Here is a 15808-nt window from a genome sequence, read left to right on the forward strand (position 1 = left end):
TCAAACTGGGTGTACATAACTGAATTCCAGTGGTGGGAAGTAGTGGAGTACAAATACTTTGTTACTTTACTAAAGTACATTTTTCAGGTATCAGTACTTTACTCCACTACTTATTTTTCTGACAACTTTTTACTTTTACTTCTTACATTTTCAACCCAAATACCTGTACTTTCTATTTGTTGCATTTTCAAAACAGGCTGGTTACTTTAGTTTTAATCTGTGTTTGGTGGCGTGATCATTATTATTTAGAGTCATTGCGTGCCTAGTGATTGATTGATTTGAACACGATCCGTCTATCCATCCTTTCCTGGGGCCTCATTTATAACGCAGTGTGTAGGATTCACGTGGGAAGGTTGCTTACATAGTAGAAATCCCAAAAATAGGTACAGAAATGTTCTGATTCACAAAACATTGCGTACCGGCGAGGACGGTGCGTACGGCACTTCATACGCCGGTTTCCCTTTATAAATCACAATCGACTCGAAATGCGGTGCAGCTTTTGCGGGCTTCACGTAATGCCCATATTTGCCTATAAATAGTCAAAGAAACGCCCTTTCATTCATTCATTTTGACTGACTTTATGAAGAAGATCGCAGGAAATGACGACAAAACAGCAAAAAAATACATCAGATTTTGGTTATTTTAGGGAGGTCGAGATAAATCATATTGTTTGGTGGATGCAGTTTGAACCAGAGTAGCAGCATTGAGGTCGGATCGTCACCAAAATAAATAAATAAGTGGTCCGAAAAGGTTAATGACAAAATAAATACACATAGCCTTCCTCAGGCAGTGTGTTTGTACCGGGGACAGGAGACACCCCCTTGATGAGAAACTTTAAGAAATGATCGGGGAATCCCTCCGGAGTGGAGTCATGACGACTGGATCTGAATAATTTTTTTATATTTGGTGGTTTGTGTTCCAGCTTTCAATCAGCTGTGCGTAGCATCTCCACTGCAGCCTGAGCATCTCATCCCCCCCGCAGCAACTCTATATCCACCAGTTAAAGGAAATACAACTAATGTGTTGTGTTATATTAGTTGTACAATTTACCACATATGGTGCTCTTAGTTTCCATACCTCCTGTGTTTTACGAGCGACTTATCAAGTCTTGGCAAACGGCATAAAAATCGATTAAACATGATAGTATATAAAACCATGCTCGTATCTACAACCTATAGAAACTCAAAACGGCGTCAGTTTAGACGTAATTATGTCCTTCTGCTTACCGCATCATTTATGAGAAAACATTTCCTAACATTAAAACAACATATTCGAGGTGGTTTTAATTAACATATCCTCATTTATTTATTTCTCAAGTTATTATTTTATAAATCTCAAACATTGCGTAGAAACTGGCGTACGCCATTTTTTTTTTGCGTATATCCCTTTATAAATGAGGCCCCTGGTCTTCTCTAAAGAAGAGGGACCAATGAAAACTTTGTCATATTGCCGTTGTTCAGCATGGAAACTCATTAGCTAAATTCATTAGCTAACGATGACATTATTATTTTATTAATATAAAGGGAGGTCAGGTACTCTTTAAAACATTTGGTAGTTATGGGTACTTTTTACTTAAGTACATTTCGAAGCCCATACTTCTTTACTTTTACTTGAGTAAAGAAGTTTAGTCAGTACTTCTACTGTTAGCAGAGTATTTTGAAACACACGTATCTGTACTTCTACTTGAGTAAAGGATGTGTGTACTTTTGCCATCTCTGCTGAATTCTATATGAAAACTTGACACCATCACCATGCCCCTGTGCGCAGAGTGTGATGCAGCATGTTGTGTGTGAGCAGGTGATCCAGACGCTGAGCGCCCTGGACAGAGACCGCCCCCCCGTGGGACAGAGGTTCTTCTTCAAGGCCCCCAAAGAGCTGCGCAACAGGAACTTCACTGTGCGGGACTTTGGAAGTAAGTAAGAAGGGGATTAATGTTAAATAGAGTCATATCACTCTGTTAAGCACTTTACATTACAAGTTAGCATTCACCAGAGTTGGGAGGGTTACCATAAAAATGTAATCTGTTACAATTACTAGTTACCTAGTCACCGGTGACCTAATGTATGTATTACTATTTATAAGTAATGTAACCTGATTACTTCAAGTTACTTTTGGATCACCTCAGTATAAAAAATGTGTGTAAAAAAATTAGGCCTGCCGAATAGTATGGTTTATACTTGTCGCCAATGTTAATTTTAGATTTGTATTATATTTGAAAAAATTAGACCACTCCAAATTGTTCTTAAATCTCAATCTCTACATGTATGGCAGCCATTCCATTCCAGTGTCTGTTGAATTCCAGCACAGATACATCACTAGTTTATAGAACAAAATTAAATCAAAATTCATTTTACTGAAACACATACAGTTGAGACCTAAATTATTAACCCCCCAGGAGTGATGGAACATTTTTCTAAAATTCTTCCCAATGTTTCAAGCATTGATAACACTTGATATAATCAAACATTCACCAGTGCTATTTAGTAGCTTTTGGTACATTTTGGAACATAAAATAAGTTTTTAGGCTTGCTTTATATCAAATATAGTGAAAAATGGGTTGGTCAAAAATATTAACCCCCATGTGAATTTTTGCTTTCAAAACTCACCTAATCAATCAATCAGCTTTCAAACCACACCTAATCAACCGATCGGCTTTCAGCACCTGAGCATTCAATCAGCATAAAAGAACTCCAAGAAACAGGCAATTGAATACCTCATTGAGAGGGACTATACTACTACTCCTACTCACCATGCCAAAGACAAAGGAAATCAGTCTTGAGCTCAGAAAGAAGATAGTGGAGGCTCATGATAAGGGGGAAGGCTATACTGCTATTTCCAAGCGCTTCACAGTGTCGAGAACTGCTGTACGTTGCATCATTGCGAAGTACAAGGAGACAAATTCTGTAAGAAACAAGCGCAAGATTTCAAGAACTCTGGAGAGGAAAATAGTCAGAGATGTCAACAAGAATCCCTGGACATCTGCTTGTTGCTGAACTGGCCTCTTCTGGAGTTACAAGGAACACAGTTGTGAGGGCTCTTCATCGTGGTGGGCTTCCGGGCCATCGTCCCAGAAGAACCCCTTTACTCAAAGAGCGGCACATCAGAGCCAAACTGAGGTTTGCCCGTGAACATTTCAAAGGTAAAGATGAGTTTTGGAAGTCTGTGCTTTGGTCTGATGAGACTAAACTGGAACTGTTTGGGCACATGGATGTTGCTCTTGTTTGTCGAAGAAAGGGAGAGGCCTTCAACCCTAAGAACACATCATGCTGTGGGGCTGTTTTGCAGCCTCAGGCACAGGGAGCCTTGTTCGGGTGGAAGGCATCATGAACAAAGAAAATTATGTTGACATTTTGAGGTATAATATGAAAGAATCTGCTCTTAGTCTTCGCTTAGGTCGTCGCTGGGTCTTCCAACAAGACAATGACCCAAATCACACATCAAAATTGGTCCAACAGTTCCTAAAGGACACCAACACCAAGGTGCTGGAGTGGCCCGCACAGAGCCCAGATCTGAATCCTATTGAGAATCTGGAGGGTGCTCAAAGTGAATGTCCATGCTCGGAAACCACGCAATTTGGACCAGCTGGAACAATTTGCAATGGAAGAATGGGCCAAAATCCCTCAAGAGACCTGTGCCAACGAAGTAAAGAACTACTCTCAGAGGTTGTTGTCAGTTGTGAGTCAGAAAGGGTACACTATTGACTATTAATGGCCTGGGGGCTAATCTTTTTGACCAACTCATTTTTCACTATATTTGATATAAAGCAAGTCTAAAAACTTATTTTATGTTCCAAAATGTACCAAAAGCTACTAAATAGCACTGGTGAATGTTTGATTATATCAAGTTTGATCAATGCTGGAAACATTGGGAAGCATTTTAGGAAAATGTTCCATAACTCCTGGGGGGCTAATCATTTAGGCCTCAACTTTACCTATAAATAGAAAAACCAAAGAAACTGATAATGCTGCAGTGGTCTCTTAAGTTTCACCGATAATATATCGATATTTTTTTATGTATTGTAACAATGCAATCCCGTTAGTAATCCCTTTTTTTTTTTTTTTAATTACCAGTAATGTGATAACGTCTTTTTTTTAAATGTAACTGTATCCTTTTTTTGTATCCTGATAACGTAATCCAATTACATGTAATCCATTACTCCCTGACCCTGTGCATTTAATAAATAAGATTTCCAGTTTCAAGGCGGTCCTGGGCCTTGTTCATTTTGTAGTGTACTGCATAGTCCCCCAGTATAGTTTATTTAATGGAATTCATTTTTTTCAATGTTATCTTTCCGTGAAATGGCAGCTCATATCCTCCATGTGCTGCTTTTTCAATGTCATGGTACCAGAGATGTTATTGCAGAAACAAAATGAAAACACTTGGTGATCTTTAACGTTTCCCCCATGCCCACTGAATGTGTTTCTGTTGCTTTAGCGCTGACATTTCCTGATGCCCTTCAACACCTCACCAACAGGCACTGCTACATTTCTGATGTTTGTGTGTGTTTGTACTTATACAGTCAGCATCACATCTGATAGAGTCAGACACACCAGCCTGCAGCCACCACGGGAACTGGAGCGCGTGTGTGTGTGTGTGTGTGTGTGTGTGTGTGTGTGTGTGTGTGTGTGTGTGTGTGTGTGTGTGTGTGTGTGTGTGTGTGTGTGTGTGTGTGTGTGTGTGTGTGTGTGTGTGTGTGTGTGTGTGTGTGTGTGTGTGTGTGTGTGTGTGTGTGTGTGTGTGTGTGTGTGTTTATGTGTGACAGGAACAAGGTGCCTTAATGGTCTCTACCTTGTCAGGCTGCATCTCCGTCCAGTGCAGAATGTATCTTTTCTGACACACACACACACACACACACACACACACACACACACACACACACACACACACACACACACACACACACACACAAGGGTAGCAAGTAAGAAGTAAGGAACAGAGGTGGAGAGGCACAACGTGTCTACGTACATGCACTCCCTTAGGATAGGGTGAGGGAAAAGAGTAGGAACTAAGATGTATGCGCCGCATCTATACCATGAGCGCATTGCTCCTAAAAAGTTTTATTGGCACTGACACCAATCAACAGTTGTGCGTCAACTCGGCAGGGATCAAGGCACGTTTATGCCTCTCCCTGCTTCCACCGTCTACACCAGGGGTCGGCAACCCCTGGCACGCGTGCCAGCATTGGCACGCGGCACCGTAACCAGTAGCACACTAGGAATAAGTGGAATAAGTGTGCAAAATATTTAAATTAATTTTCGGATCCTGAACGCGAGACCGCCGCCAGAGCGAAGAAACCTTACCTGCCTTACCTGCAGAAGGAAGCCATGCACGCAACGCAGCCCCGCTCTCTTTATCTCCAGGTGACTTTCTGCCGCTTTCCTCCGTGGTGCAGTGCTGATCGTTTCACCACGGAGGAAAGCACTTCACTAATTGCAGTACCCATAAGGAGCTGTACAAATGACGCAGTTTTTGCGTGGCTGTGTTTATTTAGTTGAAAGCCCAGTGGCGAACTGCTCATCTCTCATCGAAATAATATGCTACAAAGGGGCGGACTGGCCATCTGTGTGTTGAACTTTCCTGTCGGCTCCCAGACCGTAGTCGAGGAGGGCAGAAGCAACAAGCTTCAGGTTCAATAACCCACTTTAGCTTAAATGACTGGAGAGAGGCGAGCTCTTCTTGGGAGGCCGTTGCATTTATTTAGCTGTTCTTCTGTTTCACAAAATACATCACAGACCTCTGTTTTTCTGCTTTCCCGTTTCACTTCCAGAAACATACACACGTTCCCTCATTGTCGCTCTACCATTCACAAACACACATGCACAAGCCGCACCCCTCTCTCTCTCTCTTAAAGGGACAGTAATCTCATCTCACTCTGCATGACCCTAATATCATAACTTGTGTGTTCTGTAGAATCACAGAACGGACGATCGTCCTTATTATTATGCCGTTTAAACCAATTATTTAAATGTGTTTGTTAAATTCGGCATCATGTAAGTTGCGCTGACAGGTCCACACACTGCTTCCCCGCCGCGAGGCTCCCCCGCCCTCCTGCTGATAGTTGACGAGCGTCAAGCTCCTCAACCCCCCCCCCCCACCCGTTGATAATTCTCGATCGTTGGCACGCTGATAACATTTTTTTTTTTAAATGGCAATTCATATCAAAAAAGGTTGCTGACCCCTGGTCTACACACACAACCAAATTACATCTATACCATGAGCGCATTGCAAAACAAAGTTTTTCTGGCACTGACACCAATCAACAGTTGTGACTTGACTCGGCAGGGATCGAGGCACGTGTATGCCTCTCCCTGCTTCCACCCATTAAGCTTCTCCTGGTGTTCTCTTCCAGAGTTCGTCGGATCTGGTTTGACAGTAAAACTAAATGTAACATTCCCGTCTGTTGGTTTCCAGACAACACGGCTGGCATCGTGACTCGACGCTCGGGCTTCCAGCGGCGGCTGCAGGAGGTTTATGTTCTTCCTGTGGTGGTGGAGGACAGCGGGTACCCTGCCCAGAGCAGCACCTCCACCCTCACCATCAGAGTGTGTTCCTGCGGGGCGGGGGGCTCGCTGCTCGCCTGCTCCGCCGAGGCCGTCTTCCTGCCTGCGGGTCTCAGCACCGGAGCTCTGATGGCCGTTCTGCTGTGTGTGGCTCTGCTGATCGGTAGGCTGAATTTATTCATTTACGTCATCAAAATGTAACAATGTCCATGTTGCTTAAACCACATTTGACCATTTATCGTCAGCCCAGGATCAGTCTCTGATTATGATGAGATCTATAATGTATATATTTTAGGTTACTCATATTTTGGTTGTTGTTGACTGCTATCCTCATTAAGTGTTGTGTGTGCAAAATACCTATATTTACAGAAGCATTACTGTATAAGCTACTCTCAAAATGTATTCGGTAGTACAGGGGTTCCCAACCTTTTTTGCCAAGAGCCCCCCCGAATGACTCCTGTTGGAAGATGCACCCCCCCCCCCCCCCCAACATACACAACACACACAACGCGCAACAGCGGTAATTAAAGTTTAAAAGTCTCTAAAATGCTACGACTACTGTCACAAACTGGATTTGTAGTATTTTGTCAAAGGAGGGTGAAAGCATAATTAAGGCGCACTATTGGAGTGACTTTGATGGTTATTGGACTCAGGATTCATTCATTTGGATTCCCGCTGTATGAAGAAATTAAAGGACGGTGCAAGTGGTAATAATTCACAAAGGGATTAAACTGTTTAAAACACATGCTCAAAGTAAGCCAGATTTTGCCAAAGTGTTTATATGGATTCAAAAGTCGTAAATAATCTACAAAATGTAGGAGACCAATCTGATTGGAGCAACTGTAACAAATAATCCCACTGAAACCGGCATGGAAAATGACTATGTTTTAAAAAATGCGCTTATCCAGACAAGCCTGGTTGGGACACTTTATGGGCAGAAGAAACATTTCTATTAAAGAAAGAATTATACATTTCTGTCTTTTTATACCTTTAATACTAACTTGAATTTTTATTAAAATTAATTAGCCAATTGTTTTTTATATTTTATTGTAATGTAGAGACAAGGCTTTTAGTGACAATCATGTATTGCCTTACAATTATATGTAAAAAAAACAAAAAGTTAAAATATGATATTTGGCCTCAAATCATCTGAGGCCTGGCGCCCCCCCTGCGATCTTTGGCGCCACCCCCAAGGGGGGTGCGCCCCCCAGGTTGGGAACCACTGCTCTAGTACATTGTTTATGTGGATGTTTCACATGAAGATACTTATTTCAGTCATATTCAGGGTGCAGGGCTTTTTTCTTATGTCTCTGTTTCGCAAAAACAAGTTCAAAGTTAAAGCACTTGTGACGAAGGTACTTCGTCACTGTGGACTGACGGCTTCGGGCCTTGTAATATTGCACATGTGGTTTAGTTTGAAAGTGTTTCCCCTCCCGTTTTGTCTGTGGCTGGTGATTGGGTTCACCTGGTGCCATGTGTTATCTCCTCCCCCCCCCCCCCCCCACCTGTGTCTTATTGGCCTGATTAGTGTGTGTGTATTTAGGCTCTGTTTTCCCTGTCAGTGGACAGGTGGTGTGTGTGGGATTCTTGTGGCTGGTGACTGTGTTTACGGGTAACAGTGTGCACGGGTAACAGTGTTCACTGGTAACAGTCATATTGAGGCTGTGAATCATGTGCCCGTGATTTGATTAAATGCCCACACCGGGTTGTATTTGGACGTTCTGCCTCTGCCTCCTTGCTTGGTCGGGCCGCTCAACGGTCAGCTTCACAGCACTCCAGTGGAAGTTGCATGGTTTTCAAGCCAATCACTTGTATTCTGTTTGTACCAAGAGACTTGTATTATTTTGCCTTTGAACTTTGTTTCTTATATTTAGTTGTTTTTATATTTATGTTTCGAGTTCACTTGAGTCCGACTAATGTGTCACGATCCTCAGAGTTGAAATTGTCATGTCACGGATTTAGGCCCATATTGGAGGTTGTCGTTTTTTCTGCATTATGAGCGGCCCTCAACTTGGTCTTTCTGCAGAACTGCACTCCTATATTCAGGTTGTCAGCTACTTTTTCCCTAGAGTAGGGGTCGGCAACCCCTGGCACGCGGCACCGTAACCAGTGGCACACTAGGAATAAGTGGAATAAGTGTGCAAAAATATTTAAATTGTATTTTCGGATCCTGAACGAGACCGCCGCCAGAGCGCGTCTCCCCGTTACCTGCAGAAGAAAGCCATGCACGCAACGCAGCCCCGCTCTCTTTATCTCCAGGTGACTTTCTGCCGCTTTCCTCCGTGGTGCAGTGCTGATCGTTTCACCACGGAGGAAAGCACTTCACAAATTGCAGTACCCATAAGGAGCTGTACAAATGCCGCAGTTTTTGCGTGGCTGTGTATTTAGTTGAAAGCCCAGTGGCGATCTGCTCATCTCTCATCGACATAATATGCTACAAAGGGGCGGACTCAGGGGCGTAGCTGGGGGGGGGGGAGGTTAGGATGATTCCAAGGGCCCAGCACTGGGGGGGGGGCCCAGAGAACACTATTATTATCTTTTTATTAATATGGTTTTATTATTATCCTAAAGTAAGTTAATGTAAATGACTCAAAAGTATAATTGCCTGTATTAAAAAAAAACGTCCCAAAAGAAACAAACAGGTGCTTGTTACTCTGTTTGACAGAATGAGCACCCCTCCCTTCATTCATTGCATGGTATGGGCGCCTGAGCAATGGAGCAAGCGGAGCAGGTGCATCCCCACAATTGACCTTGGGGGAGCAAATTTGTGCTTTTGCACCCCCACTTTTTGATCATATGAAAAATATGACATTTCCCCCCCAATATATCACTGTAAACATAAGTGTGTAATTTCAATCGAATTAATAATACGCAATGAAAGAACTTGTGCTGATTATAGACACTTAATAGCGAGTTTTTAAGTTTCCAAAGATTGTGACCCCCCCACGCATTTCGCTCACAATGGTTTGATCAACTGCCTCCCACCCACAGCAGTCCTGATGCAGGTAGGCTGAGTGTAAATCACCGCGAACAGTCTGTCATTGGTGGCAGACCTTTTCAGTAAGTTGTTCAAACAAAGAATATGTTAGACATGTCTTTACTTCTACCACTCAATACAATAAAACACATTTATAATCATCACCTTCTCTTCATTTTCGCTGCATTGAATTACAGCTCACTCGTTATGTTAGCTGGCGGTTAGCTGACGTTTGCTAGCTAGCTAGTAACATCAACCAGTGTGTGTGTTTGACTAGCTAGCTACCTGGTAGATCGAAGCCCATTAGAGTTTGAGTTTATTAGGATCCCCATTAGCTGTTGCATGACAACAACTAGTCTTCCTGGGGTCCACACAAAACATAAAACATTGCATTCGACAAGACTTTTACAGAACAGTAAATACAAAATAAAAAACTTTTCCGAAGTCCATTTTCCTTCAAGCATTGACTTTCATATTTTCCATCATATACCACTTATTTTCTGATTTCATTTCATTGGAAAGAAAATAATGATAATAAAATAAGAATAAAGTACTTATATCTATCTGCATTTACAGATGCCAGCCTTCAATTCTCTTAAGGTACAACTACCTGAAATGAAAATAAAAGAAGAATGAATTATAGAATGATAGAAGATAATATGATAGAAGCCCATCTCCTACTGTAACTAACCTGCACACTGTGTGTGTGTGTGTGTGTGTGTGTGTGTGTGTGTGTGTGTGTGTGTGTGTGTGTGTGTGTGTGTGTGTGTGTGTGTGTGTGTGTGTGTGTGTGTGTGTGTGTGTGTGTGTGTGTGTGTGTGTGTGTGTGTGTAGCCAGCCAGCCAACCAGGTAGAACATGGCAGAAAAAATAAAAAATCATGTATTCAACCCAGTTCAGTGTATTCATACGTGTATTGCTCTCCTGTGTAGAATGATGTGGTGGTGACAGTGCAGACTCAGGGAGGAGGCAGAGAAGGAGAGAAAGAGACACAAGAGTTACAGGTAATGGAAATATCAGTCAGCTTAAAGTGTAGGATAACATAACAAATTAAGACACAAATACTTGGATAATATATTCCCCCCTCTCTCCCTTTCTTTACAGAGTAGCATAAAGATTGTGTATTCAAACCAGTTCAGTGTACTCATAAGTGTATTGCTCTCCTTAATGTAGAATGATGTGGTGACTGTGCAGACTCAGGGAGGAGGCAGAGGAAGTGAGAAAGAGACCTAGGATAACATCCCTAGTCAAAAAATGCTATAGGAATCTCTATACGTTTTTGGAACCCTATAGGAATCCTTTAGGATCCCATAGGATTTTGAGACAGTTCTGTGCTCTATATTGCAGGAAATTGCACGTACAGGTGTTCATTAAATTAAAACAATTCTGCCATGGAGGTGGTCGTGCCTGACCCACTCCAAACCACCCCTTGCCTGCCAGTTACTAATCTTGCACCCCCACTTTCAACTATAACTAGGCGGCACAGCAGTGCACCAGCAGCTTGCAGCTTGAACAGACTGACAGGAAAATGTCCTCTACAGCTCATGAATCAGGAGCTCAGAAACGAAAGAAAAAACGTCAGCAAGAGGAAAATAATAAAAGAGGTCGACAGATAGTCACCAAGTATTTTCACAAGAAAGGTATTTATTCACAGAACTTGTTTTGAAGCCCATAACAGCTTAGCCAACATTTTGTGGCTGACGTTAGCTACCTGTTGCTATCAAAAATTAGATGAGTGTCGATGAGCCCAGTGAATTTGTATCCAGCAGCTATGCCCTTTTGCTATGGCTAGCTAACCTAACCTGTATAATGTTACATGCTAATCACATCTGCTCTAATGCACAGATGCGGCTTCAGGATCAGTACCCCTTCCCCCAGGCCGGTTCCCAGTTGAAGGAGAGGGAGGTAAAGCAGCAGGGCTTGGGGTTAACAAACAGATTTTAAATATGCTTACCATGCATTGAATACAACTTTAGGTAATATTCACATTTAGTTACTCTAGTTCTTCCAGTAATTGCACTACCATTGACCACTGGCACATTAAATTGAGGTTGTTACAGTAGCTATAGCTAGATTTGAGCAATTGAAAAATATCTATACAAATGATTATTATTATTATTATTATTATTATTATTATTATTATTATAACAATTAAGAGATAGCTCGAGCTGTACTGTGTTATTACTATTATAGGGCATTTTATAAATTATGTACACTATGGATACTCTAGAGCCAGGGCCTTCGAGCAAGGCAGCCAACGAGGAGAGCAGAGGTGAAGAGGCAGAGGTACCAGTACAAGAAGAGGTCGAGGACCATGAAAGCAGCACAGATGAGGAGGAAGCAGCTATGGACAGTCAATGTCAGGGACAAAGTGAGGCTCCGACACAGGATGCCACAGATACTGAGCCACCTGTAGTGGTGTCTGAGGTAGAAGATCTGCTATCACTTGACCCAGGATTGTTCCCAGCTAGGATGAGTGACAAGGACAGGGCAACTATTGTAAAGAAATTAGCAATGCGAGAAACAGATCAAGAAATTCCACATGATTCAAAGGGAAAGAGATTTCCAGATTACTTGAAATACACCAAAGCAGATAAGGGTAGGGGAAAAGTGAAAAGGGACTGGTTGATTCACAGTGAAAGTGCAAATGCACTGTTCTGCATACCATGTGTTCTTTTCTCCAAGGAGCAAAAAATACCCTCTCTTAGTGCTTTGAGTAGTGACCAGGGATACAAGATGTGTGACGTCGAGTGGCGTCGCATGTATGATAAATTCCCAAGCCATGAAACAAGTAGGAATCACAGGGACTGTTATTTGCGATGGAAACACCTACAGTGTTCGGTTATGACTGCATGTGGCGTTGATCATCAGTTGCAGAGAGAGCTACAGTCTGAAATTGAGAAAAACAAAGCTATCTTGCAGAGACTCCTTGATGTCACTCTGCACTTGGCAACGAGGAATTTAGCTTTCCGAGGTAAAACGCATGCTTTGGGCGATGTCCACAATGGAAATTTTGTAGGTACGCTAGAACTTTTGTCACGATATGATCCATTCTTGAAAGACCACTTAGACAAAATCAGGACATCCAAAAAAGGAAGCCAGCTAACTCATTATCTGAGCCCAGACATCCAGAACGAGTTTATTGAATTGTGTGGGGGAAAGGTTTTAAAAACCATTCTGACGGAAAGGGAGGATGCCATATACTATGGAATCATTTGTGATGCAACGCCTGACATTTCCCACACCGAGCAAAATGTTGTGCTCATAAGATATGTACATTATAATGAAGACACAGGCGAATGGGAGATCACTGAAAGATTTATTGAATTCAAAGATTTCAACGGAAAAACAGGATGTGAAATAGCAGGCATGATGGAGAGTGTGCTTCTGGATCTAGGGATAGACATTAGTGATTGCAGGGGGCAAGGGTATGATAATGGGGCGAATATGTCAGGGAAAATCAAGGGAGTCCAAGCACAAATACTGAAAAAGAATAATCTTGCTACTTTCTCACCTTGTGCCTCCCACACGTTGAATCTGGTAGGCGTGCATGCTGCAGAATCGAGCCCTGAAGTATCCAACTTTTTTGGTTACATTAACCGCCTCTACACATTTGTAAGTGCCAGTCCATCTCGTTGGTCTATATACAAAAAGAAAACAGGTTGCTCTGTACATAGGCTATCTGACACTCGCTGGAGTGCGAGAATTGATGCTGTGAAACCTGTAGCAAAGCACCTACCTGGTGTCATTGAAGCCCTTGCTACCATACTGAGCTCATGCAGTCTCACAGGTGAGGCCAGATCTGAAGCTGTTGGTCTGAGGAACTACCTCATGTCATTTGATGCCATTGTCCTTCTCACCATTTGGGTGAAAGTATTGCAATCTATTGATGACAGAAATGTGATACTCCAGTCAGGGAAAATCTCAATAGAGGTGGAGGCAGGTAATGTTGCTGCACTAAGAGATGAGATGCAGACTCTCAGAAATGGATGGGATGCTATTCTGTCTGAGGCATCAATGGTAGCTAAGGAAATGGAGGTTCCACCTCATTTCAAAAAATAACTTTGCCGTGAGAGGAGGAGGAAGAGGTTTCATGATGAAACTGCTGAAGGAACAGGTCAGGAGGATAGGCCAGAAACAACATTCCGTAACACTGTGTTTCTCACTGCCATGGACCAGATCATAAGTGACTTGGACACTCGGTTCCAAACAACAGCAAATATTGTTGAAGAATTTGCTGCAATACTTAAAATTGGGAAGTTGAGTGACAGTGTCATGGCTTCTGTGTGTCAGCCACTGAGGGAGAAATACTCACAGGATCTCACAGATCAGTTTGAGAGTGAGATAAGGCATCTCAATAAAATATTTTCTGCCACTTTCCCCCCTGATTGTAGCTCTCTTGATCTACTGAATGCAATATACAAGATGGAACTCCAGAGCATTTTTGGAGACGTTTGCATTGCCCTCAGAATTTTCTTGACGCTCCCAGTTACCGTAGCTGGTGGTGAAAGATCATTTAGTAAGTTGAAACTTATCAAGAGCTATTTAAGATCTACCATGTCGCAAGAGAGGTTGAACAGCCTTGCAATGTTATCGATTGAAAGCAAGCTGGCTCTGTCACTTGATTTCAAAGAGCTCGTAAAAGATTTTGCCACCAAGAAGGTCCGGCGATTGGCGTTCGGGATTTAGGAATAAAAATCCAGTCTATGACAGGATTGTGGGATGTTTCCCTATAGTAAGCTGACAGGCTACAGCCCACATTGTGAACAATTACTATCTGATGCATAGTCCTCTCGCACTACATTTTTCATTGTTTGCTGTAAGTGTGTTCATGTCCTGAGAGTTTATTGTTTTATAATTATGTTCAAATCTTCAGTTAATTTATACTTTTGTCCTTGTGTTGTTCAAATCTTAATTTAATAAGTCAAAGAATGTTGAGATTTTTTGTTTGTTCATTCCTGTATTGGGTGTAATTTTCAATTAAATAGACAGAAGATAAAGTTGATAGTCAGTGCATGTTGATTTCTTGCAGTCCATTACAGTTCATTAACTTCAACAGGGTTTTCGAGGTTGGGTTTCATCGTGTCGTTTTGGGGGTGGATGCAAGGTTCTGACCCCACCAGTATCCAAGAATCCTGAATTGTCCCCACCAATAACTCAACACTTGTCACTCGCGCCTCCTCGAATTACTTGCGTGTGTAACAGGTAGGGCTTTAGCACTCTGCTGAGAAAGGCAGCAATCCGGCCGCTACAGCAAAAAAGCTAGTGCTCTGCCCGCGACAGTTCAAAATCTGCTTCGTAAAAGGTATATCCAAGCAGGGAACGATTGTATACTACAGAGCACATCAAAATGTAAGTGTCTGTCAACCTAATAGTGTGCTTGAGTAGACTATTTGTGTTGGAGATGGGATTACAGAGAGACAGGACAAGTAACAGCTTTTGTATGTTGAGTATCAGAAAACATTGTCACAAGAATAGGGGAAAATATGCCTAGCTAGTGCAACTCAAGGTTGTTTGGTAGACTATTGCATTGGTCCATTCATTGAAGATGAACGCAATGCGACATCCTGAACTGGTGCTGAACTGCTGATCCGAATGTATAGGTAAAAACCATATTATGCGTTTTCATCAATAAATAAATGGCCACATTTTTTTTAGCGTGCGCGCTAATGCGCACTCGCATGGATTGGGGGCCCACAAATAGATTCTTTCATGGGGCCCAGAATTTCCAGCTACGCCCCTGGGCGGACTTGCCATCTGTGTGTTGAACTTTCCGGTCGGCTCCCAGACCGTAGTCGAGGAGGGCAGAAGCAACAAGCTTGAGGTTCAATAACCCACTTTAGAGAGAGGCGAGCTCTTCTTGGGAGGCCGTTGCATTTATTTAGCTGTTCTTCTGTTTCACAAAATACATCACAGACCTCTGTTTTTCTGCTTCCTCGTTTCACTTCCAGAAACATACACACGTTCTCTCCATAGGCTCTCTCACTGTCGCTCTACCATTCACAAACACACATGCACAAGCCACACCCCTCTCTCTCTCTCTCTTAAAGGGACAGCGATCTCATCTCACTGCATGACCCTAATATCATAGCATGTGTGCTCTGGAGAATCACAGATCGGACGATCGTCCTTATTGTTATGCCGTTTAAACCAATTATTTAAATGTGTTTGTTAAATTCGGCATCATGTAAGTTGCGCTGACAGGTCCACACACTGCTTCCCCGCAGCGAGGCCCCCTCCCCCCCCCGTCGATCGTTGGCACGCTGATAACAATTATTTTTTTAAATGGCACTTCATATCAAAAAGGTTGCCGACCCCTGCCCTAGAGCAAC

General features: G+C 42.5%; 1 protein-coding gene across 1 annotated transcript in view; it reads left to right on the plus strand.

Annotated features, from left to right (window-relative positions):
* LOC307019891 (cadherin-12-like) overlaps positions 1–15808 on the plus strand; it is a 224746-nt gene that overhangs the window by 158720 nt on the left and 50218 nt on the right. Inside the window, exons 14-15 of the mRNA XM_079650992.1 lie at positions 1798–1912; positions 6412–6663. Coding sequence (XP_079507118.1) covers positions 1798–1912; positions 6412–6663 — 367 coding nt within the window. The remainder of the gene's footprint in view (positions 1–1797; positions 1913–6411; positions 6664–15808) is intronic.

Source organism: Notothenia rossii (assembly GCF_949606895.1).
Source record: "Notothenia rossii genome assembly, chromosome: 9".
Classification (NCBI taxonomy): Eukaryota; Metazoa; Chordata; class Actinopteri; order Perciformes; family Nototheniidae; genus Notothenia; species Notothenia rossii.